At 36.6% G+C, this 24,609-nt stretch overlaps 1 protein-coding gene across 7 annotated transcripts in view; it reads right to left on the bottom strand.

Moving 5' to 3' along the window:
* The window catches only part of TNRC6A (trinucleotide repeat containing adaptor 6A), a 175,975-nt gene that overhangs the window by 43,897 nt on the left and 107,469 nt on the right, over positions 1-24,609 (bottom strand). For 6 of the 7 annotated variants that reach the window (XM_031433026.2, XM_064478528.1, XM_064478526.1 and 3 more), the window contains 2 exons: positions 19,624-19,645; positions 1,265-1,642 (listed from right to left, as the gene is read on the bottom strand). The exons of the other annotated variant lie outside the window; for it this stretch is intronic. In XM_031433026.2, coding sequence (XP_031288886.1) covers positions 1,265-1,642; positions 19,624-19,645 — 400 coding nt within the window. The remainder of the gene's footprint in view (positions 1-1,264; positions 1,643-19,623; positions 19,646-24,609) is intronic. 7 annotated transcript variants of the gene reach the window in all.

The raw sequence follows: 24,609 nt of genomic DNA, 5'->3' as shown, positions 1-24,609 counted from the left end.
GATCAGGTACTACTGTCCACACTTTACAGATTACAAAGAGGGGCAGATAAGTTAGGTGACTTGGCCAAGTTCACACAGATAGTAAGTGTGGGGATGGATGGCATGGGGGTTAGGGAATAAGTATTAACTCAGGTTGATAATTTAAGTTGGCATCCTTTCCAAGACCAAGGTGCTTCTCTAATTACACTAGAAAAATCACATCTGTGTCCTCTTCTTCCTTACCTATGATACCTATCAGCAGATTGCCAAAGCACAGCATGGTTGTTACGAGCATAGCTTTGGAGTTAGACAAATCTTGACGTGAGCCCAGGCTCTGCTATTATTAGCTGTGAAGTATCACAGTGCATTACCATGTACACATGGTATGTGTGAGAGCACGGAGGTAGGAAGTGAGTAACTCTACGTGGTTAGGAAAGGCTGCACAGATGAGACTCAGACAGAGGAAACAATTAAGTAACCTGCCCAAGGTCACATACGCTGGTACATGGTGAAGCTAGGATTTAAAAACCAGGTCCATTTGGCTCTCAAGACTTTGTTTGTTACCAATATGCTACTGTTTTCATGTGTGGGAACCTTGATGCTCCTCAGCTCCCTAGATGGCTTGTGGTAAAGGTGTCCAAATAGTTTGATAACTGAATGGACAAACCAATCGTCAGAACCTATCAGAACACGTCAAAACAAGCTGGGCTTTGAGAAAATTGTAATCACGTACTAGACTTCTTTTCTGCCTCACAATCATTACCAAGCTGAGAGAAGCCATTCTGAGGCAATAACTGAATGCATGCACTCTGAGTATAATTTTCATGAGCGGCAGTCTTTGTATTATGGCACATGGTAACAGAGTGATCTCAAGCCCTAGTGTCTCGGGGCCTCAGCATCCTCTACTGAAAAGTGGAGACAAGAGCGACTCACACCTCACAGGACTGCTGAGGATCAGATGCAGTGATACGTACAAATGCTCAGCACAGAACTTGGTGGGGAGGGAGACACTCGGTCTTTGCCATAGTCTTATAATCCATTTTAGCTACATGCTGTTTATTAAAATGGGTAGGACATAAGGGAAAGTGATTCATCAGTTTAAAATTAAGATGGAAAGTCACCTTACAGGACACATTTTAAGATTCATAACTCCCTGTATAGAATTCTTATCTTACAACCCAGATACGGATGAATACAAATACATCACCAAAAAGCCATGGACTTACAAACTTGCTACACTGCTAATGATGGTAGTTGGAGTCTCGTAAGAAAGGCCTTCTCTCACCTGACTGGTTTTGGCTGTTCTGCACCTCTCCGTTATTTTGTGGCTGTTGGTTTGTTAAAGCACTGCTTTCTGACTGGCTGCTTAACACTTTAACAGCAGATCCCAGGTTTGCTGCTATGACAGGAAAATGCTGACCCCTCTTTAGAAGCTGTTTATGCTCCTGGTGGCGAAATCGTGGCGGAAGCTCCCGAGGATGCCGAGGCAAGGCCTGTGGCGGCGGCTGCGGCTGCGGCGGTGGCTGCTGCGGCGGTTGCGGCTGCTGCTGACTGCTGGCTGTGGCTCGCTTGGCATTATTATTAGTGCTGGTTGCTGTGGAAGTGCCGTTATTAGAGTTGGCAGGCTGAGGCTGGCTTACACTGGGCTTTATCTGTTCTGGCACTAATCCCAACAAAAGAAAAGGGGTGGAAAAGATTAGCCAGTAAAGTGTACCTCCGTAGCAAGCCATCTAAGTAAAAAGGCACTACGAAAAACAATCCTAAAAGAGCAGAAGCTTTAAGTGCGCAGGGGTATCTTCCTTGGCAGGCTCAAGTGTTCTTGGGAAAGATCACTGCCAAGAGTAAAGTTTTACTTCTGGTAACTACCTATCCAATAAGGGAACGGACACCATCGGCACTCCCTGGCCTGGATGACAGCTCATGCTCACCGTCTCTTTCCCATATTATCCCTGATCAGAGAACAAGCGTTGATTAGACAACTGCGGAACTCACAGTAACTAAAAGAACAAATGCGGCAAGTCAAGTTCTGGCAATCCTAAAAGAATCAATCCTCAGTTCCCCGGTAACTACTCTTAACCTGCCTCGTTCTTAATGTGATTGGTCACTTTTTCATTTCTGAAAGACAGTACAAAAACAAGGGTAGAAAATAATTTGCTAGTTTCCTTACAAAAAGGCAAAGCTAACAATGTTTTTTGTTATTCACATGTAAAATCTGAATCAAGTGAGACAAACTCAGAATATGGAAGTAAATCCAAAGATAACAGAATGAAATCTATGAGACTAATAAAAACTGGAGAATACCTTGGATGCCCTATCTTCGGCAAACCTGAGAAATAGCCATCTGTCTACTGTATGAACAAACAGAAACTATACTGAATCTGTGAACTCTTACGAGAGATTAAATCAACATACTTATGAAAATGCTCTAAACCAGTGAAAATACATCCAATCTTTAAAACTACTGAGAGGCAGCGTGGTATGTGAACTTTTGCTGCCAGATGGACCCAGGTTTCAATCCCAACTCTGCCTTCAATAAGCTTTGTGTCTCTGGATAAGCCGTGTAAACCTGACTCAGCCTGTGGTCTCCTTTGTGAAACGAGGATAGCACCTATGCCTCGCAGAGCTATCCTAAGGTTGAGCATGTTAATGTTCACAGAGCACCAAACACAAGGCTACACAGGCGTGCTTCAGTTTATTGTGCTTCACTGTATTGCACTTCAAAGATACTGCATTTTTAACAAATTGAAGGTTTGCGGCAACCCTGCGTTGAGCAAGTCTGTCAGCGCCATTTTTTTCCAACAGCACTGGCTCACTTTGTGTCTCTGTCTCACATTTTGGTGATACAGTATTTCAAACTTTTTCGTTACTATATTTGTTATGGTGATCTGTGATCAGTCATCTTTCATATTAGTCGTATAAAAAGACTGTAACTTGCAGAAGGCTCGGGTGATGATTAGCATTTTTTAGCAATAAAGTATTTTGAAATTAAGGTGTGTACATTGTGTTTTTTAGACATAATGCTATAGAACACTTAACAGACTACAGAACAATGTAAACATAACTTTTATATACACTGGGAAACCAAAAACTGTGATACCTTTTATTGCCATATTCACTTTACTGTTTTGTGTGTGGCAGTTTTATTAGCTTTTAAAATTGTGTGTGTATACACACACACACACACACACACACACACACACACACACACACACACACTCACTTTATTACAGTGGTCTGGAACCAAACTCACAATATCCTTGAAATATGCCTGTATAGTGTCTATTTTTTAATGACTGGCACAATACCACCTTATACTTTTGTAGCAGTTTAATGTTTCTGTGAGATTTTGATGCATCTTCATAGATGCCACCGTCAGATAAATAAAGTGATACATCTCCATGTGGTCACGTAAGGACACAGAAAACTCTGCTCAACGGTTAAGAGTTCCAGACCTGAAATTAAACAGCCCCAGCACTGTAGCTACTTTATCTGTGTTTTTTTCCTTGTCTATGTGGTACAGTCTTGGTCTAGTACCCAGTGTAATATAAATACTCAGTAAACAGAAGCTATTACTGTGGCCCAAATAAAGGAAATATTTATCAAATGCCTGCCATGTATATGATGCTGTGATAAATGCTGGTCACTTCACTTGTTTCCAGTAGCCACTAACTTCCTCTTACACGCCCTCAGCTCCAGGGCCTCCTTCCCTTTAACAGGTAACAGCCTCACTATTGTCTTCTTTCTCAGAGTAACTGGAATTCGTCTACATCACTAATAGTGATACTTTCTAATATATGATCTTGACCTCTTCTTTTTTAAAATCTGATTTTGATTTTTCTAAAGTAATACAAATTTTAGTTCACAAGGAATTACATGGAAAAATTACAAACATTCCATCCACAGCCTGGAATCCTTTCTGTTCTTGAAGGTTAACTGAAAACCTCTTATTAATAATTTGGGCCAAGTGCATTGTAGGTCTAATTACTTTATGAAAATTTTGTCTCCTAGACAATTTTATGTTCCCAGAATGTAGCAATAATGTATATTCCTTTGTCATGAAGAAAATAAGGAACTAGAATATTCTAAAATATCTCTGAAACCAAAAGAAGATCAAGTAAATGTATTTATGAAATTATAAGGAATTTAACACTCTAACTCATCTTTCACATGCCTGGTACTGGGCTCAGCATGATATATGGCAATTTAATGTAATCTTAAAATGGTACAGTTACCTACTGCAAAAATGCAAGCTTGTCTGCCACTTTATTACTAAAACGGTAAGATGTTGACAACAATTTAATACCCAAACAACATGTTATTTATGTGAGATAGCCACAGGAAAGTACTCTTTAATGCATTCAAGGAATTACCTACATGCAAACACTGTGAATGACCTACATGAAGACATGGGTAAGAACTCTGATACCATTTCAGAAGTGACCAGGAATTTAGAAGCAGTATTTACATCTGTCACCCAGCAACCCCACACCTACCTCAAAAATAGAAAGAACTCCTGTATTTCTTATCAATAAAGTGCCATGGGGTAAATAAAGCTGAGATAGATACTCATTTCCAGAGCTAGAACCAGTAAACCACTAACAACCAGTAAAAACATTAGACATGTAACTACAGATTATAAAACTTAACTAAATAATCTCAGATGTAAACATGGGATGTAGTAGTAAAGAGTAAACGAGAAGCTAACAGTGCATGTAGGTGTGGGGGGTAAGGGTGGCGTTGCTGGGTAGCAGATAAAAAATACTGAATAATTTTGGCTACTATATATGTGTAGTTAAAATCTCCATTAATTATGTCAGTAAATATCCAAACCATTGGAAGCGAGGAAAAAGGGGGGGGGGAATGACAAAACTTGATCTGTTCAACAGACACAGAGAATGCAGTAAAGAGAATTATTTCAAAATTGTGGTTACTATGAAATATAAAATCAGATGCCAAGCATAAGCCTCAAAGTATCCGTAATCACAATAAATGCAAATAGGTTAAATTCACTAGTTAATTAAAAGCTTTTTAAACAGGGTTAAGAAAAGAAAAACAAACTTAAAAAATATACTTTGCAAAAATCACTCCTGAAACAAAACAATACAGGAAAACTGGGGGGTAAAATACAGAGACAGATATACCACCAAGAAATGCTAACAAAATTTTGGAGAAAGCAATATTAATATCAGACTTTTAAAGTTCAAAGAGAAAAGCATTATAAAGAGATTTTGCATATCGATAAAAGAAACCAACTAAAAAGGTATCAACAGTTAAGAATCTTTATACACCAAATCTTGCTGTCAAAACATGTAAACCAAATAGAGACAGAAAAGAGAAAAACTGAAAAAGAGTAAAACCATATACTTTGAAATCAGGTAACAACTTTTTTGACAAACACCCATGGAGCAGTCATTAAAAATGTGTGTGCACACACACACACACACCCCATTCAGCACTAAAGAAAACACCAATTACAAAAAGTAGGAATACAGATAATATTTCTAGATTACAGTGCGATCATACCAAAACACTAGCAAATAAAACTGCCTTAAATAAATTTTGAGTTGAAGAGGAAGTAAATACCAAAGTTGTACGGTTAGCAAAAAAATAAAAGTGAAAACAATATACCTAATAAATTTTAAGATACGGCTAAATCAGTGCTCAAAGAAAAATTCAGTCTTAATTATTCTCAACAAATAAGAATGAATGTCAAACAACCAACTCAAGTTAGAAATCAAACTAAAAGAAGCAGAAAGAAGGAATCAGTAAAGAAAAAGTAGAAACCAATGACTTTAAAAGTGAACCAATAAATCCAAGGCAGGGTTCTATGAAAAAAGTAAAATACTAGTTAAAAATTTTAAAAATTAAATTTTTTAAAGAAAATGGAAAAAAATGAGGTGATTTTCTAAAATTAAGATATTTCTTTAGGCTCAACTCTGTAATTTTAAAAACTGGAGGGAATTACTTAACACTGATCCCAGAAGAAGCAGGAAAACTAGATTAATTTGCGTAGAAGAAATGGAGAAATTTAAGAAATCATCCATCAGGATCAGACAGTTTGATTAATACTACCATGCATTATTTTTCATATTTTTAAAACTACCATACTTTTAAGAAACATGTATGTTAGTCAAATGCTATCTAAACTGCTGCAGAGTACAGTATATGATGGAACACCAACATTAACTGTTACCAATAAATCAGACAAAATTTTAGTAATCCCAAACAATGGAGGAAGGAAAAGAAGAAATATAAATAGTACTGGGAATATAAAAAGACAACTTTAAATGCAGCACCAAAAAAACGGCCATAGACAGCACGGAAATTAATGGGTATGACTGAGTTCCAACAAAACTTCATACAGAAGAACAGGCAGTGGACCAGATGTGACCTGCAGGCCATAGTTCTCTGGCCTCTGCTCTGTAAAATATAATTTATCAAACTGAGCTCACAGAGGAGTAAAGGATCCTACAGTATAGTAACAGCAGAAAACATTGAAAAGATGCTCCAAGAGTTACCTCTCTAAAAAGTTCTCAGCCCAGAACACTTTACAGGGAACATGTAAATAAAAATCTTCAAGAAACATATATCAACCTTACATAAACTGTTCCAGAACAAAGCAGCACAGGCTGGATTCAAATCTTGGGCACTATCAAGAACACCAAAGATCTTTTGTGTATGTGGGTTACATCTATAGCTATTCAACATACTAGAAATTTAAACAGAAAATTTCTAAAATATTTATTAATTCATTAAAAATATCTTTACATATTAAAATAAATGTTTTTTGAAAAACAACTATTTTCCAAAAGTGGAAGAAAGAAGCATGCACTGTTTTACATTTTGTGCAAATCTCTTTAATATCTGGCTTAACAGAAGGCAGGTGGAGTCTCTTATTTACGTCTGCATCAAATGTGCTGTGTGATTTTTGCACATGATGTAGCCTCTAGGAGACTACTATATACTCATGAGAGAATAAATGTGAACAAGATGAATAGTCTTTCTATTATTTTTAAAACAGATCTGAGCTTGTAGATCTCATGAAAGGTTCAGGAAGTCTCTCAGGAATCCATATAAACTATGAAAACCACTGCTATAGGAATGCAGCTGAAAATATGGTTCTAGAATTCATTAAGTTTGAACTAAAACCCTGGATTTAGAATTCTTTTTCGGGTAGAAAAAGAAGCCATGGAAGTTGTAGAATAAGAAATGGCAAGGCTTAAAGAAGAGAAATAATGCCAAAAATAAGTTGTAACTGCCACAGAAGTATGAGAGGTCGTTTATGTTAGTAAACGGCCTCACCATCTGGTTACTAAACAGGGCTGTCTTCCTCAGAGTTCCCCTATCCCTCCAGATCTAGTCACTCAACAGGTCCGACAGATCTCCTCGATATAATTCATATGCATCCTTGTATTTCCAATGTCACGGTGTGATTTAGGCCCTCATCAATTTATTCTTGCAAAAACCTCCTAACTGGTCTCCTTGGCTTAAGTGTTGATCCCACCCACCCTCTCTTTCACCCTTTCTCAAAATCTATCATCTCTCTACCCCAAGTTATCTAAATTATTATTAAAGTGCTCTCAGAATTAATCTAAAGTCCTTAGCATGGCCCCTATCTGCCACTTTTCCAGATTTATATCCTGTAACATCTGTACACATTTCCTTCTCTTCTACATCAAGTTATCTGCAATTCTCCAAAAGGAACCATGCTCTTTCATACTCCTTTTGCCTAAAATGCCTTGATACCTTTCGTGCAGATCTTTTTGCCCACTACCTTTCCTAGGAAACAATTAATCCAACGCCTTCCCAACCCCCAACCCAAGATTCAAGATCCCAGAAGCTATTTATGACAATCAACTTCCCCTCCTCCACTCCTGTAAAACTCTCATGCATTCCTTACAGGGCATGTGCTCTCTAAGTGCTGGTTTCTTTCTTTTTCTTTTTTTCCCCCTCCTTTTATCACTGGCATTCCCAGCATCAAGCACATCATCAAGAACTACAGGTTGAATGAACAACTTAAGAACTGTCAGCATATATGAGATGACTGAATCCGAAGAATAATTCAGAATGATACTGAGAATGAAATACTGTGGAACACTAACATTCAAGAGGCTGAACAATCAAGAACCAGTGAGGCAGGAGAAAGAATGATCAAGAGAGAGAGAAAGAATAAGGGCAATGATGGCAGTTGGGTAGTGTGCTGTAGAACAACTCACAGGTGACAAACCTCTGCTCTAAAAAGAAATCTCGAGCCAGTTTCCAGAGAGCAAGATAAGTTCAGTTAATACGATCATTAATGTGGGAAAACATCCTAATCAGCCGTAACATCCCATTATCCATATGAACAGAAAAGTATTTTTACAGGATTATTATTTCATTCAGCTGGTATAAAATATACATACCCACTACAATTTTTTCTTTTTACATTTTACATAGTCCATGTCATGGTCTTTCGCAGTTTAAAGGAGATAGGCCAAATTTAAATTGGCCCAGAAATAAACATTTTTTTAAATTTTTGAGAACAGGAAAATTAATCAAAGAATTTAAATCCACATCTTCCTGAACTGCACTCCAAATCAAGACTTTGTGAAACAATACCAAGTAAATTAATTTTTGCTACTTTTATGCATTTCCTAATATTTCTTCTGTAAAAATATCCTTTCACTCTGTAAACCTAAAACTGTTCTAAAAAATAGCCTATTAATTGAAAAAAAAATACCATAGCAATTGTTTTAACATTCTAGTAAAAAATGAAGGATGAGATAATTCAATATCCAAAGTTCTAAATATATCAAGCTCTAAATTTGTAAAAATAAATGTTGTTATGGTACTCTTATTCATTAATAGTGAAAATTATTCTAAATTAATATTTGTTTCTTTAAAGTAACATTTAAGATGCTATTTTAATACATTCATATCAGAAAAATACAGGGAAAAAAATGAATGAACTTAAATACAAACCAGCCTTCTTGTATTACTATTAAACTCCCCAAAACATCAATTACCATGCCTTAATACCCCAAGACCTTCCTTTATTAGCCTTCTGAAGTCTACAATTTAGTTTCCATAATAGTTTTCATATCGGCTACACTGTAAATCTTCTAAAATTAATGGCATAAATAATCAGCATAGTACACAAAATGCCATTTTAAGACATGGTTTCACTTCAGTAGAATGAAATATCAAATTGCCCTCCAGAAAATAAAAAAACACATATAGATTTGCACTTGAATTCTTACTAAGTATACACAGAATACAGAGTGTTTGGGGAAAATTTTAAGTTCATCTAGAATTACTATTTATAATCTCAACACTATCATTACAACAAAAAAATAAAAGTCAAGATCTTTGAAGACAAGATGGCATGTACCAATGAAAGCACTTCAGAAAACAAAACTGTTCAATGATATTTTTAAAAAATTAGTGTCATGCATGGATAAACAGTCTTTAAAATCTTTATTGTAACTGTTTATCAGGCAACATCATAAATATTTATCTCTCTTCTTATTAATGTTTCCAATATGTAATTATAATCTCTTTAAGCTTAAATTCTCTAATCAATCATTCCAGCTGCTGTGCTGAAAAAACGAGGTAGCTTTGTAGTGAAAATAGTATTCACTTTAAAGAATCTGTGCCTCACGTTCAGAAGGAATGCACAACAAGTATGGGTAGAATCCATTCTTCCATCTTTCCTGATGAATAGCAACAGCATTATCACACTGAGGGGCAAGATTTTTAAAAGGCACAAACCTGATGAAAACTTCAAAGCAGATTAGAAAATTCTCTATACTAAGAAAGTCCAAAGAAAGGTTTCCAACTTTTGTTGCATTCCCATTCTGCAGCTTTCAGGAGAAAATGGAGGAAAGGAGCAGCACCATTCACCCGCCACAGAAGTACTACTTGCCAACTTCCCCTGTATTTGAGGCCCAAAAACTTGAATTCCACCTTCTTATATTTTAAGAGGGTGATAGGCAGGAGGGGAAAGAAACAGCTGGTTGAAAAAAGAGCAGTTCTATTCAATTAAGATGAGCTTCTAACTCAAATTTATTTAAAACGTGGCCAAATGTACCAGTATAAAAATCCTCTTCTTGCTATCATTAATACGCACACTAGACGACTTAGTAATATACTTCCCTTGTATAATATACATTCCCTGTTCTGGGATGCTGAAAGGCACAGAGGGGGAAGCCCAGCTTTTAAGTTGATACAGACACAGTGCTATAATTTTCATTTTGGATAAATCGCTGCAGTTTTAAGTGCCACTAGTCAATCTGCTAAATACCTAAATCCTTGACAATCCATCCTGCTAAACCTTAGCAAGTCAGATTGCATAGATGTTTGAGAACTTTAAAGATAAGACTTAAAAACCAATGTGAATTGTAACAAACTGTATTTATATTTTATACAGGTACAAGCAAATCTTAGTATTTGTTTAAAAGTGCCTAAGAAAGAAAAAATACCAAGCAGCAAGATACACACAATCAGTTCAAAATTAGATATCAAATTTAAAAGACATTAAATTGAATTCACTTAGTTTTAATTTACTTCAAAATCATAGAAAAATCAGAAATACACTTTTTCCTGGGTCTTAGGGAGGCACCTGACTCTGCTTCAAGGACCTCATCCTACCCCAAATCTCCCATCTCAAATTGCCAACACAAAGAGAAACATAGCTGATTTGTCTCTCTGCAATCCTTCAGGTTTAGATCACTGAATAAAGTATTTTGCCGAGCTTCATTAATGAAATTCTGGGTGAAACCACCCTATTAACAATTCTGCTCTTCAGCAAAATAACCTGAGGCAAGGTGTTCTAACGCGCAGCTCTTCTTTAAGAAACAGAGGATACCCACACAATGTTTACATTATGGTATTTCCAAGATCTTTGGTTAATCTGTCCATCAAATCTTGTCCAAATACATGAGATGCAGAAAAGTGGGATGATGAAAGATCTATTTTTTTGCAGAGGCACATGCTTTAAAAGAAAAAAAAAGTAAGATCGCTCTCAAGTCTCTTTTTCATAACTTAACAATTCTACAAGTGATCCCCAAATTTATTTAATTACAAGGGCCATAGGGCCCTTGTTTAAAACAAAACAAAACAGAACAAATTCTTTAAGCCTCACAAATCTACTAAATCACTCAGTCTCTTTTTAAAAAACAAGTATCACATGTGGTTCTCCTGTCCAAGTAAACCTGGAAAACTATTCTACTATATACTGTACCAACATCCAGAAGACTTCTGACTTCCATTTGACTCTAAAAAAGATAATACCTAACAATTCAACCAGAAGTTAGTGACAGGGACAACAAAAACAGTCCCAAACATAAACACATTGAAATTAAAAAAAAAAATTAAGAAGGGTAACAAAAGTATATAATAAAGGAATTGTCATAAATCACTGAGATACAAATTATTTAAGAAATACAGAACGAATAGCTGATTTTTTTAATTAGATAAAAGTTCCAAATATATAAAAATGAAGTTCAGATAAACAGCTAACACTATACTATGCTGAATTTTTTAAAAGCTTTTAGAAAATACAGGCAAAACTTTTTCTAAAATCTGGAAATGGTAGGTTTTCTCACCATAAAAATGAGTCAAGAAATAAAAAAGTTCAAAATTGTTAAGTTTGAGCAAATAAAATTATGCAGCTTTAAAATAAATTTTTTTTATTTTTTCAAGGGTGTGTGTGTGTGTGTGTTTATTTCAAATTAAAAGGCAAACTGGAAAATATCTCTCCTTTGGAACAAGTTAAAGGGATCCATTCCCTCCCCTCCCATGTCCCACCCCAATTTTCCCTAACCAAAGGGAAAAAGGTACTGTTTTGGGTTAAGGCTAAGCCTAACATAGGAAAGCATTCAACAGAGTCACTGGAGTTTAGGACCAGAGTTTAAGCTAAGAATATAAACGTCACTTAATTCTGCTTTCCTGTTTCTGAACATATTTTTGCATCTTCTGCATACTTATCTCCTATAGGGTTTGACATTTAGATATTTCTGCCTGGCATTTTATCCTCAGACTTAAACATATGATACAGTCCATAATCTTAGAAATATTTGTGTCAAACACATCAGATGGAACGTCAATGAGCTTATTATATAAAAAGCTCATGTAAATAGATAACAAAAACTCTAGGCCCAGGAGGTAAATGGGCAGAGAAGAATGGGCAATTCATAAGAGCAAAAAAGTACAAGTAATTAAACATATGACATCCCATTTTACCAATAAAGAAATAAATATACCAAAACAATAAAATACGAATTTTGGCCTGACAAAAATTTTAAAGATAACATATCCCATTCTCATGCTGCAAGACATACTCCTTGCGCTATAGCAGAGACACTGCACTGTGATTCACACATGCTGGGTTGGGTTCTACTTTAATGAGAGGAAAAAGCAAGTCATCGTCTGGGTGAGGAGGAACTCTGAAATGACTGGGGAAATGGCTAGTATGTTGTTTCAAGGGACTGAAAGGTTGCTAGGATACTGCAAAACCACAGTCGTGGAAGTTAAAATTTACCACGTATCAGCTGGATTCTAGGCAATTTACCTAATATCTCTCTATCCCCACCATGATTCTATGCATTTGAGTTATTTCAATTTTACCAATAAGGCAACTAAGGCTCAGAAGAAGGCTGCCCATGATTAAACAGAGCTAAAATTTAAAACTAAATCTGACCCCCAAATCAATGTTCCTCCTAGCATAAATTTGCATCTGATTTGTAAGAGCAAAATCAAACTCTCCAAAAATACAGGAATGACTAATTCTGGCTTAACGACTTTGAAAGCTACAAAATTTATAATTTTTTCTAACCGGTATCTAAAATAATAAGTTATCTATTACATATTCTGCATCTACTACTCTCCAGCTCCAGTGATTTACGTTCTATATGTCACTTCATCCCCAAATTAAGTAGCCTGGATTATATCCTTTTAAGAGTCAAGCTGACAGAGGTTAGGGCACTTGCTCAGGGTCATAGACATAAGAACTACAATGGCACTATTCAAATCCAAGTTTTTCTGACTCACAAGCCTGGACTTCTAGCCACTATGTTATGTTTATGCTAAAATTCCAACATTATCTTTAGTATATGATCCAGCACTTTTTGCTTCTGGAAAAATGCTGCCTTTTTAAGTACCACTTTATCAGGCGCACTTGCTCTGAGGCTACAGCACCGAGAGGCTCTCACTCAGCAGGCATTCTGAAGCACAGCTACTATTCTTAATAGAATTACAAGTATATGAAAGTGAAGTTATGATATATCATGTGTTTTTCCTACTCTGGAGCTTTCTCCTACCTGGTTATAACTGATAAAGCTATTCCTGCTAATCCATCCTGATTTCTACTTCAAAATTTAAACCAGAAGACTCCTGATTTGCTTGCTTTCTTTGAAACTGAAGACCTAATTGTTGCCAAGGTAGAATATATCTCAAGGCTCAAGACACAACCCCAGGACACTCCCACAAGCCTCCAACAACTATGGGCTCACCAGTCTCCAAGTCTGGTTTCTGACAACAGTTTACTCTATTAACTGCATTAACCTCTGCTTTTCTCCTTTCTATTTCCTGTCTCCTTTGTCTTGCTCCAGCTTCATCATAAACATCTGAAATCACAAAATCTTTCCTTTTTTGGGGGGGGGGTTTATTTATTTATTTTTAATGGAGGTACTGGGGACCGAACCCAGGATCTTGTGCATGCTAAGCATGCACTCTACCACTGAGCTGTATACCCTTCCCTCTTCATTTCTACTTATTTTAGTAATTTATTACTTATAAGCAAACACATCTACATTTAGTAGAAATGAAATAGTTCTTACCTAAAACAAAAACGGCTCCTTAGCATTCTTCATAACCTCGTTGAGTACATAAATCTAGATTTACATGTATAAATCTATATAAATCATTTTCTTTTCTCAATAGGAGAACAGGAAAAATTTTAACTCTGATATACTTAAAAATAATTTTACTGACTACTTCCCATGGAAATAGGTCATTTTCCCCCCTCCTGTTAATGCATAGCTACAAATCTTCCCTGTTACACAGCTCAAAAACATCTTCATAGAAAGAAACACATTAGCCATTAGTAAATTCTTAACAAGTAAGAACCTCTGCTTCTTCAAAGAGATCAAACATTTGCCTTCAAAATCTCTCATAAAGCCAAAGTACCATCACGGCACATTTGAAATCAGGACCTGGTCTTCCAAATATTACTTAATACCTATCTGTAGTACAAAAGTCATGTTTCTACTATGCATACCGTGGAGAAAAACACTGAACCGAGCCCCAGTTCTAATAGCAGAACCTGCCAACCTATGTGACAGAAATAGGTTACAAGTGCGCTGAGGGACATCTCACTTCAGGGTCTGGGTGACCAGACTCCACTGGGACTGTCATCTTCAGTGTGAGCCAGCCACTTCTGTTTACCCTAACAGCCCCACAAATGTCATTTCCTACATGTGCCATTATGTGAACAAGGTTAGGCAACGTGCTTCAAGTCACAATCCCTCAGCTTTCTCCTCTGAAAATCCTATGCAGTACAGTAATCCTTTGTGAATCCACCGAAGTTCCTTAATTTCATTATTGTAGGAGGTTTTGTGATTGAGAAACTTAAGATCTCATGGAGAAAACAGAGTGGTAAGCTGAGACCACATGTAAATACATCTACCTTTACCAAACTAAAACAAAGATGAGAACGGAAGCACCGAGGGGACAAGGACTTACGAGTCTGTTTTGTTCACGCGCCACAACGACCACAACAGTGCATGAAACAGGGTCAGCACACAATAAATATCTCATGAATGTTAAACAGTTCTTGAAAAGCTGACCATGTCAAACATCAAGAAGTTGTCAAATCTTTCCTGATTCAAAAAATGATGCTGATAAAACAGTTTTTTATTTATTTCTTTGTGCTCAGTCAAAAGGGAAATACCATAACATCTGTTAAAAGATCTTTCTGGAATATTTTTAAAATATGTATTGTTTTAGTTCATTCACTGAATATTATTAAAGCATGGGCAATGGCGTAGCCCCCCCTATTTTGTCTTCCATGTAACTAACTAATTACATGGCTGTTTTCAAAGAAAAAGAAGCAGGTACAGCCCAGTGGAGTTAGCCGTCAAACCCTGACTCAGGAACTAATCAGCTGCACAACCAACAAGCAAGTTACTTAGCTTTTCTTAGCCCCAGTCTCACCTGTAAGTGGTGACAGAACTGCCCTCAGAGAGCTGCTGAAGGGACTATTACACTGTGCTGGTGCACACTGATGAAGCCCTATTCCTGTATTAGTCATTTTAAAAAATCCACCGCCATGAAGTCTCACAGTTCCCTGCCTGCTGCCCTGGCCCTTTTCCCGAGTCCCCACACATTTCCCAAAAAGCTGCTCGAGTACAGTGTTCTGAATCACCGGTACCTATGCATTATTTAGAGTACCTCCTTGATTAAGTGAAGTAAATATAACGCACAGTGCATGCAGCAAAGGAAGTGCTCAGAGTTTGCTATCATGATGTCTCCAGCATGATTTGACATGCAGCTGATTTAACAGCTCTTGAATTGAATTTTCTGATAATTCTCTAGATCAATGGATTTAAGTACTGAAATTGTGTCTGACAGAAAAACAAATAGTAAGGCCAGAAGTGAGTAAGAATAATGGTTTCTAATTGTGGCAGGAACAAAACTGTGCTGTAAATGTTGATTCAGTTTTCACGAGTTTTTAATTAATCCAGAAAGAGAACAGCAGTAATAAACTATGCTTCCCTGTGTAATCAGCAGAAAACAAAAACTCTGTATCACACTCTCTCTATTCCTGCTTCCATGCCAGGCTCCCCTCATCTCCTTAAGGAGCTCTAGGGTTTGTTATTCTCTGAAATACAGCTTGCTTATGAAATCACCTGAAAAAAGCACTGGCATGATCAATCAATTGATCGATTGATCAACCAATGGGTATATTGAAAAATAAATATTAGCTGTCAAAAGTTAACAGTGCTTCTTCTTTTGCAAGGAATGTACAATCAGTATGCTTCCAAAACAAGCCACTGTTAGAACTGAAAAGCTGTTTTTTAAAAAATGACTATTAATCTTGATGGAGTTCCCAACCACTCCTTCCTTGCCTTAACAATACACAAGGTCAAAGGGCATCTTAAAATTTATCCACCTATTCTTATATCTCACCATAAATTTTTCAACATTTCACTCCCCTACTGTTACAAAGACATACTCATAATATATATATTTTTAAAAGGTGTTTCAAATATTCTATTCTAACATTCAAGTAGTTATGCTCCTTATAGTTTTTCAAAGTTCAAATCACAAGAATAAAATTTTCAACAATTTCATTGTGTCACTCATCATACTGGTCCACATTTTTATCAGATGAAGCATGAGTCCACTGCACAAAGAAATAAACATCAAAGTGTCTTCATATAAACTGGTCAATAATTTACTTCAACTTATGATACTTTACAAAAATCCAACTTTTACAAGAACAGTTTCATCACTGAATGACAGAAACATCAGTAGGTATCATTTAATCAGGAATGGCAGTAGCCTCAGAAAAGAAACAGCCCATTAAGGTAGAACTCTACAGGGAGTGCTGAACCTAACCAGTTATGCTCAGTCTGAGCACTAAAATCTTGACTCTTAACAACAAGAAGGCTCTAGAGCTATGTGGTCCAATAAAATTACAAATGCATTCCTCAGTCACATTAGCCACATTTCAAGTCCTTAACAGTCACATGGGACTATACCTAGGCTTTATACTGACTATAATACAGAAAGACAAAAATGATGTTGACAGTATAAACTATGATTCTGAATCAAGTGAATTTCCCTGATTTTTAGATGCTGGCATCAATTATATTTAAAGAACAAGAATAAAAACACCGTGTGGAGACCATAGGAGATTGGGGAGACATGACAACAAAACAAATTATCTTGCACTGGATCCTAGAACAGAAAAAAGTTAATGGAAGAACTGGAGTTCAGTAATACCAACGCATGTTAGTTTCTTAGTTTCGACAAATGTACCACAGAAACGTAAGATGTTAATAATAGGGAACGGGGTGAGGTCTATATGGGAACTCTCTATTCTATCTTTTCAAATTGTTGTAATCATAAATTATTACAAAATAAAGTTTAGTAAAAAACAACTGTGTGGACTGAACCCGTCCCATAAGCCTCCAATTTGTAATCTAATCACTGAGGCCAAAACCCTGAACATCACACAGGTACTATACACACCATGAAAATAAATACATTTTCGTGAATCAGAATAAGCATGACCAAGTATGAAGGGAGCTGCCATCTAAAAAAAAAAAAAAAAAAAAAAAAGGACGAAGTAAAATAGTTGATAAAACAACACAAGGCATTTTGAAGTGACTTTCATATACTCAGCCTAACATTCTCAGAACTGTGGAAAATCTGAAAACAAGAAGATTCAAATATGCTCATATTTTAATATATGGATGTAAAAGAATGATTTGGAAAGGATATAAACAGTAGGTACTCAAAGATTATGCTGAAGAAACAAATATCCATGGACCAGTCAAAAATCTAAGACAGACCAGAACTGAGTGCCCCAGTCCAACATGCATCACAACATCCTAAGAAATCAGAAAGACAGGGATCAACGGCAGTTGGAGGGATCCCTTAGAAGACGAGTTCTGAAAGGCATCCTTAGCCAAGAAGTTGGGATCAAAAAGAAACAGAAATAAACACGAAAAAGATAAGAATGATCTGAAAAGTATAAAGGAATGATGGATGGGAAACAAGCTGCTTAGATTATGGGAGGTCATACTAAAGAGGGCCTTAAAAGCTAACCAGAGGAGTTTGGTTTTGAAGCCAAGTCACAGGAACAACTTAACATTCCTATCCAGGAGAGTGACGTGAGTAAAGTGGAGTTTTAAGAAAATTAATTTGGTCATGTGCCTACTAAATCAATTTGACAGTGTTACTTCCTACATCATTCCATGCCCCTATAACTTTCATAGACACCCAGACTCAGCCAGAATATCACCTTCAATTCCTCTTCTGATCTCATCAGTTGCCAATCCTCACACATCCGTCATCCATCTCTTACCTCTACTGCCAAGACCTCCATTCAAGTCCTCATTACCCTCTCTGTTCCTTCTCTTCCCTCTCTGGTACTGCTTCTATTTGGTTCCTAAAGTGCAGCTTATGACCATGACCTCTAAATGCAAAAACCTTTGCCGGCTCTCCAATCTAACTAGCATGAAGCCCTCTGGTTCCCCCTACCTCCAGGCCTATTATCTTCTGCCACTTCCCTGCAATACCCCCATACTCATTCTCTGAATATTCCCTCTCCTTGTCCACTTGCCTCCTCTGCTCAGTATTTTTGTTCTGTTAGCTCCATCTTTCAACCAACACTATCCATGTAAGTGACTGACAGATTTTTTTAAAAAAAAGAATGAAAAACCAAATGATTCTACCCTCTACTCAAGCTCTTCAGTGACTCCTAGTTGCCTATAAAGGTCTGAGCTCCTTGGTACACATAGCATATAAGGCCCTGGCCCCTACCTATCTCCTTCAGAAAAACCCTTCAATGCTGCCCATTTATCACTGGGTACTTAATGCTCTAGGAATACCACCATTGCATATAACACCACATTATTTCTTGTCCCTGTGCCTTCAATCAGCTGATCCTGCTGCCATTTCATTCTTTCTTCGACTGGCTGTTTCATCTTTTAAGACTCACAATCTTAAGGAGGTCTTCCCTAATCCGCTGTGTTAGGCTAATTATTGTTCCTCTGTGCTCTGAAGACAACTCAGGCACCTTTAACCAAATCGCACTGTACTACATTGTGTTTGGGTACATCCCTCCACTGACACTCTTTCTCCAGTAAAATATGAACTATGACTGTTCTTTTTCACTCTTACACAACCGCACCTAATAAATGTTACCTTAACCAATGCTGACCTCTAGTAAAAGCAGGCAGTTTTGCCTACAGGTATCAACCAAATGCAGAGATTATACTTTTGGTATAGCTTAAGTAAAACTTCAGAATCCTCAGGCCTAACAAGTTCAGCGTCTGAGAGCCCTATACCTTTCATTACCAGGTAGTCAACTCCTGGGAGGGCGAAGAACTCCTGACGCAGGATCTGAGCGGAATTAGGTTCCTGTCTCCTTACTACCCTGAAGTCTTTTGCGTGGCACGCACTGGGGGCTGTTCAACCTGACCACAAGGTTAGCAGTCCACCATCCTCAGTGATGCTACGGAATGGATGTCCGCGTCTGCCTACAAGGAGGAGTGGGGGCAGTAGTGTACAGAGAACAAAGAACAAAGTCCTGGAGGCAGCTCTAGACAAGAAGACTTTTGGGTGGAAAACTGAAGGAAAAGGTACATGTGCTCAAAAATTCAAATCAAGGGAGTACGCTAGGAAGTGGTGTTTATCCTAGGAGACAGCTGTTAAGGGAGGTCTTGGGACAGTGTATTTTTAAAGTGATAATATACACTATAATAAACCATAAACCCCAAAAGATGACTCCAAGGTGATGTCACTGAAGAAGTCTGCCCCCACCCCTCTGTTCCTTTCATGCTCTTCTCTCCCATCCTGGAGGTGAATAAAAATGCATATCAACAACCTTGCTTTAATGAAAAAACGAATAAAAAATAGCTTTAAACAACGTACCTTTGATTTTTTGTTCAGTGGCCTAAAATAAAAACAAACAAACAAAAAACAATGTAAATATGAAACTGAAAGAAATGGACTGTTATGATAAAATGCTCATATATTACTACTATATAAGACATACACATTCTTATTAAATAAGGAATTTGTCATTTAGATGAACTACATAGGAAAAGATATGCAAAGAGCATGCTTTTCCCATAGATGTGCCCCATTGTCCTGATACAATGTTTACTAATAAAATTTTAAAAACTGTTTTAGACACAAAGCAGAGAAGACACCATTGCATGACAGTATATAATAATAAATAAAAATGGAACTGTACTTTTCTCATCATTTAGTTTTAAAGTGATTTCTTTATAACTGTCACCTTTACCTTTAATGGATCAAATGAGTTTTGAATATGTTTAAATGCCTTTAAAAACTCTTGTTTCAAATGATAAAAGGTGAGTTAAGTTTTCTGGAAGAAAAGCTGCTTAATTGCTTTGGTCAAATTAGTAATAATTTAACTCCTGGAAGTTGGGTTGCTATGATTAAATATAGTTAACTTTTAAGTGGTAAAAACTTTCAAACATGTTTGCCGCTTCTGACACATCTGACAATTCAATTAAAATTAGTGTGTTCCGAAGCTAAAGTGACACAGGCCCTGCTTTCCCCTGCCTACCCCTACGTCCACTGTCTCTGACACAACAGGGAGCGGGGCTTGAGAGAGCAGAGCTGCCTCAAGGTGACTAGCTCAAACTTCAAGGGCCTCAAAAAAGAACTGACTATAGATGGAGGCCACAATGGAAAAATCAACTTTTTGATTACGCCCAATTGTGTGGGAGTCCTAAAAAATTTGATACAAGGATAGGCAGGGAGGTGAGGAGAGACTGAATAATTAGTAACCCGTAACAAGTAATTATTTCTAAACGTAAAGCTTTTCTTAACTGTCACAGGGTGTGATAATTCATTTTGCTTAGGCATATTAAGTTACCAAAAACACCATTTTAAAAGTTATATCATAGAACTATATGGTAAAGAACTATATGGTAAAGAACTATATTACCCTAATGCTGAAGCCACACCAAACATCAATCTTCCCTTGGAGAGCCAGAGAATCAATGTAGGCACTGAAGTGCTTTACCAAGGTTTAGAGTACTAACGATATGTAAAATAATGGAGGCCCATCTTTTACTTTATATGGATCAAAAATTTTAAAAAAAAATTGATGGAAGGACAATGGCAAAAGACCAGTCAACTAGCTTGAACACTTAATTTATTTCTGGGAGAAATCATTTTTAAAATCTGGTAGTAGAAAAATAGTCTTATTAGAGAGAACTCGGTATGAGAATACTTTCATGTATTATAAGCATCATGTCAAACAATAAGATACATAATTTTCTGAAGCCAAAAAAAAAATCAACACAAAAATTATTCTGCATGTTGAAAACAGATTTTGTGTGTTGTTTTGGGTTTTTGTTTTTCTTTTTTTTACCTCTCCTGGTCTCTTTCACAGTTTACTTCCAAAGGAAACTAGAATACAGTACATAGAAGCCATGACCACATCACTAAATCACAAGATACACAGTGCTGCTCTTCTAGGCCTTACAACATAAAAGATATCTACCCTGCTACTCCTCTGGAAAACAAACTAACTCCATGTTGCTTCAGAACAATGGTCAACCTCATTCAGTACTGTGCCATCTACAGAGGGCAGCAGCAAGGAGACACTCAGAGTCTGCCCATCAGAACACTGACTAATACAGTGAAAGAATGTAAGTGATAGAACTCAAGAGCTCCCGATGATGAGGAAATGGAACTGACAGAGTTCTATTTTTTTTAAATAGGCTTTTGTGGGTTGGTCCAGGGACCTCATATATTATTCAAACTATTCAAAAGAGAATTTTCCAAGTGGGGTCAGTGATTTTAAGAGTATCTGTCTGTACTTCTAAATGATAGCCACTATCTTCACGCAGCTACTGAGCACTGAAGTATAGCTAGTCTGAACTGATGTGTGTAAAACACACAACCAGATTTCTATTATTTAGTATTTTAAAAAGAAGGTAAATTACCTCACTGATAATATTTTATACTCATTACATGTTAAAATACAAATATGTTGCATATACTGCTACATAAAATGTATTAAAATTAACTTCAGCTTTTTTAAAAAACACTTTTAAATGACCTTGTCATTTAAACCCTCTAGGTCTGTTTCCTAATTCCTCAAATGGAAGAGAGGAGAAAAAAAAAAAAACAAAAAATTGTACTGCTTACCTTTCCATGGCTATTATGAGCCTCAAATAAAATATAATATAAATAAAATAAATATAAAATTTCCTTTCTAGAAAAGTAGTACTGTTTAAATGTGAGGTGTCATTGTAGATCCTCTTGTACAACAGAAATAAAGGACTCTGGCAAATTGAGAAGTAAAATTATTTCCATTTTGAACATTTTTTTTCTAAAAGTAAACAAACAAAAATCCTGAGCTGTGATGCCACAAGCAATTATGAAATTGCTTCAATCTCTTAGCGAAGGCATCAGACAAGAGGCGGATACCCAGCATGCCAAGCGCTTTGTTTCTGTCAGGCTTTGTACCACTCGTCCCAATTCCCTGATCCCCAAGTATCCCTCAGTGGTTAAGAGCTCACAGTCTGAAGCCAGACTGCCTGGCTTTGAATCCTGGCTCCACCATTTACGGTGTGACCTTGGTCAAAATTAGTTAACTCCTCTAAAGCTTGGTTTCCTCATCTATAAGACAGGAACAAAAACACCTACATAAGAGTTGCTGTGGGGCTAAAAGGATTTAAACTCAAAGAGCTTGGCGGGGGAGGAAACAAGAGCGCATGCCTAGGACAGCACAGCGCCTAGCATACAGGAAGCGTTCAACAGATATTACCTGGCGCAGCCAGTGCAGCAGTCAGCCCCACTTGCCCACGCTTTGACTCCTTTCTCTCGCACTTGGAAATGACCTGATTCACTCATTCCCAGTTCCCATGTCTTGCTTTTTTCTTTTTCTAATCATCTAAATGTCTTAACAGTGCCAGGTATTAGAAACTAACATTAGGAATAAAGAATTTACTAGTTAAATTCACCTATTTTAAATGAGATAATTAGTGGTCAGAGACCACTTCTATCATTTCTTAGCAAGCAGCACACAGTCTAGAACTCAGGTCTGCTTAATAAGTTAAAAAAAAAAAAAAAAAAAAGGAAAAGAGAATAGTAAGCTGAAACAGGGGCCAGAACTGAAAAGACAACACCTAACTTCCCTAGATGAGTACAACGGTCTAGGCTGGTTATACTTCCACCTAGGTTACGAGAAAATTCACTACTTACACTGCTGAATATGACTCAAGGTCTCAGATCAAAACGGTCTTCGGGAGACGTGACTAGTACATACTAAAATTTCCAAAAGAGAGGAATGAAGTCGGAGGTTTTCTACAGCCTAAATCTCATGTAAACTTGAATTGAGTACATTTAAATCCACAAAGCCTTTTATAAAAATCCCTTCAAGAGCTTAATACAGTAACAAAAATACCCATGAACACTGACTAAACATTCTCAACACCGGAAGATCCCAATAATCTGTTGTCGCTTCCCTCCAACCCTCAGCCATTACATGCTTTCTAGGAACTACAACCACATGCTTAAAGTTTATGCTAAATTATCCCCCTGTAATTAACCTATTTCTCATCCTTTTTTCCTCCTCACTGCATTTCCCTCAAGATTCCTTCTAGAAATTTCTTCTAAGAACAGAACCTAGAGACAAATCCATGGTAACAGCCTACTGCTATTATTTATTGCCCTTTTTAAAGTACAGAAACTACATTCCTGTGTTATTATCAAATTACTTTCTATGCCTTAGAATCAGGAGAGAAGCAAATAGCTGTAATTCTTAGATGTGAAATAGAAGGCTTAAAAAAAATTACAAAGCCATCCAGTCACTGATTTCCATTATTAACTAGAGATGTACTAGGACTGAGATATAATTTTAAAACTGTAATTCTGTGTAAAAAATTTTTAGAGGAATTTAAATTTATATTTAACTAATAGATAAAATGAGAAAAACTATCATAGTGTAAATAGTGCAGTGAGCTTTGTTTGGTGTCTAATTGTTTCTATAAGGGGTTGTTACCTGTTTTTTTTTTATTCAAAATAGAAATTAACTTCTGGTCTGAATTTAAATTTCTTTAGAAGATGACCGTGGTTATTAGGAACTGTTAAATCTACGTTTTCTGCATTCATGGCATAAAGAAACTTTAAATGCCTTATAAAAATGACCACAATATATTATTTCTAGCTTTAAAGTTCATCTTTAGTTTGTGAAAATAAAGCAGAAGTATAAGATAATGTTCTGTAACAAAAGAATAAAGCGACAGCACCAAGTTTTGGAAAAACACCAGCTAGGGGAATTAAAAGATTTCAGTTCTATTCCTAGTTCTGTCATCCTGATAGTAATACTCAACTCATTTTAATGCTTGGGTTCCTTGTATATAAAATGAATGGATTAAAACAGGTAGTATCTGAAGTCTTTCTCAGAAACAAAAAATATACAGTTTTTTTTTAAAGTATTCATGGATTACATAAAATGGGCAGATTGTTTTGACCGCAGTGAATTCACGTTTCAACATTTACATAAGTGGGCCTGCCTCCCTAGCTCACGTAGATGTGTCTCCTACCTGGATACACCTGTTGGCTCCTACTACAGACAAAGGACAAGCTAGAGGAAACTTGTCTTAAAACTCCTGTGACTCACAATCTTTCATATGGGCTATAAGTGTGCCAACTTGGGAGATTTTTCCTTTTGTTTTGTTTTTTAAGAGCTATCTGGTAACAGCCTACAGAAATACCAGCTGTCCTCACTTCGCCAATGGGTTGCATCCAAATTCAGTTGTAAGCTGGTTATTTAGAACTTGGAGAACAGTCTTATTTACAGTGGCAGTTTAATCTACTAAACTTAACATTTTTTAGCGGTATTAAATATTCCTTTATATTATGTTCAGT

This window comes from Camelus dromedarius, chromosome 24 (assembly GCF_036321535.1).
Source record: "Camelus dromedarius isolate mCamDro1 chromosome 24, mCamDro1.pat, whole genome shotgun sequence".
NCBI classification, from domain to species: domain Eukaryota; kingdom Metazoa; phylum Chordata; class Mammalia; order Artiodactyla; family Camelidae; genus Camelus; species Camelus dromedarius.
Note: the sequence above shows the minus strand (reverse complement) of the source record. Positions and strands in the feature narration are given on the sequence as shown.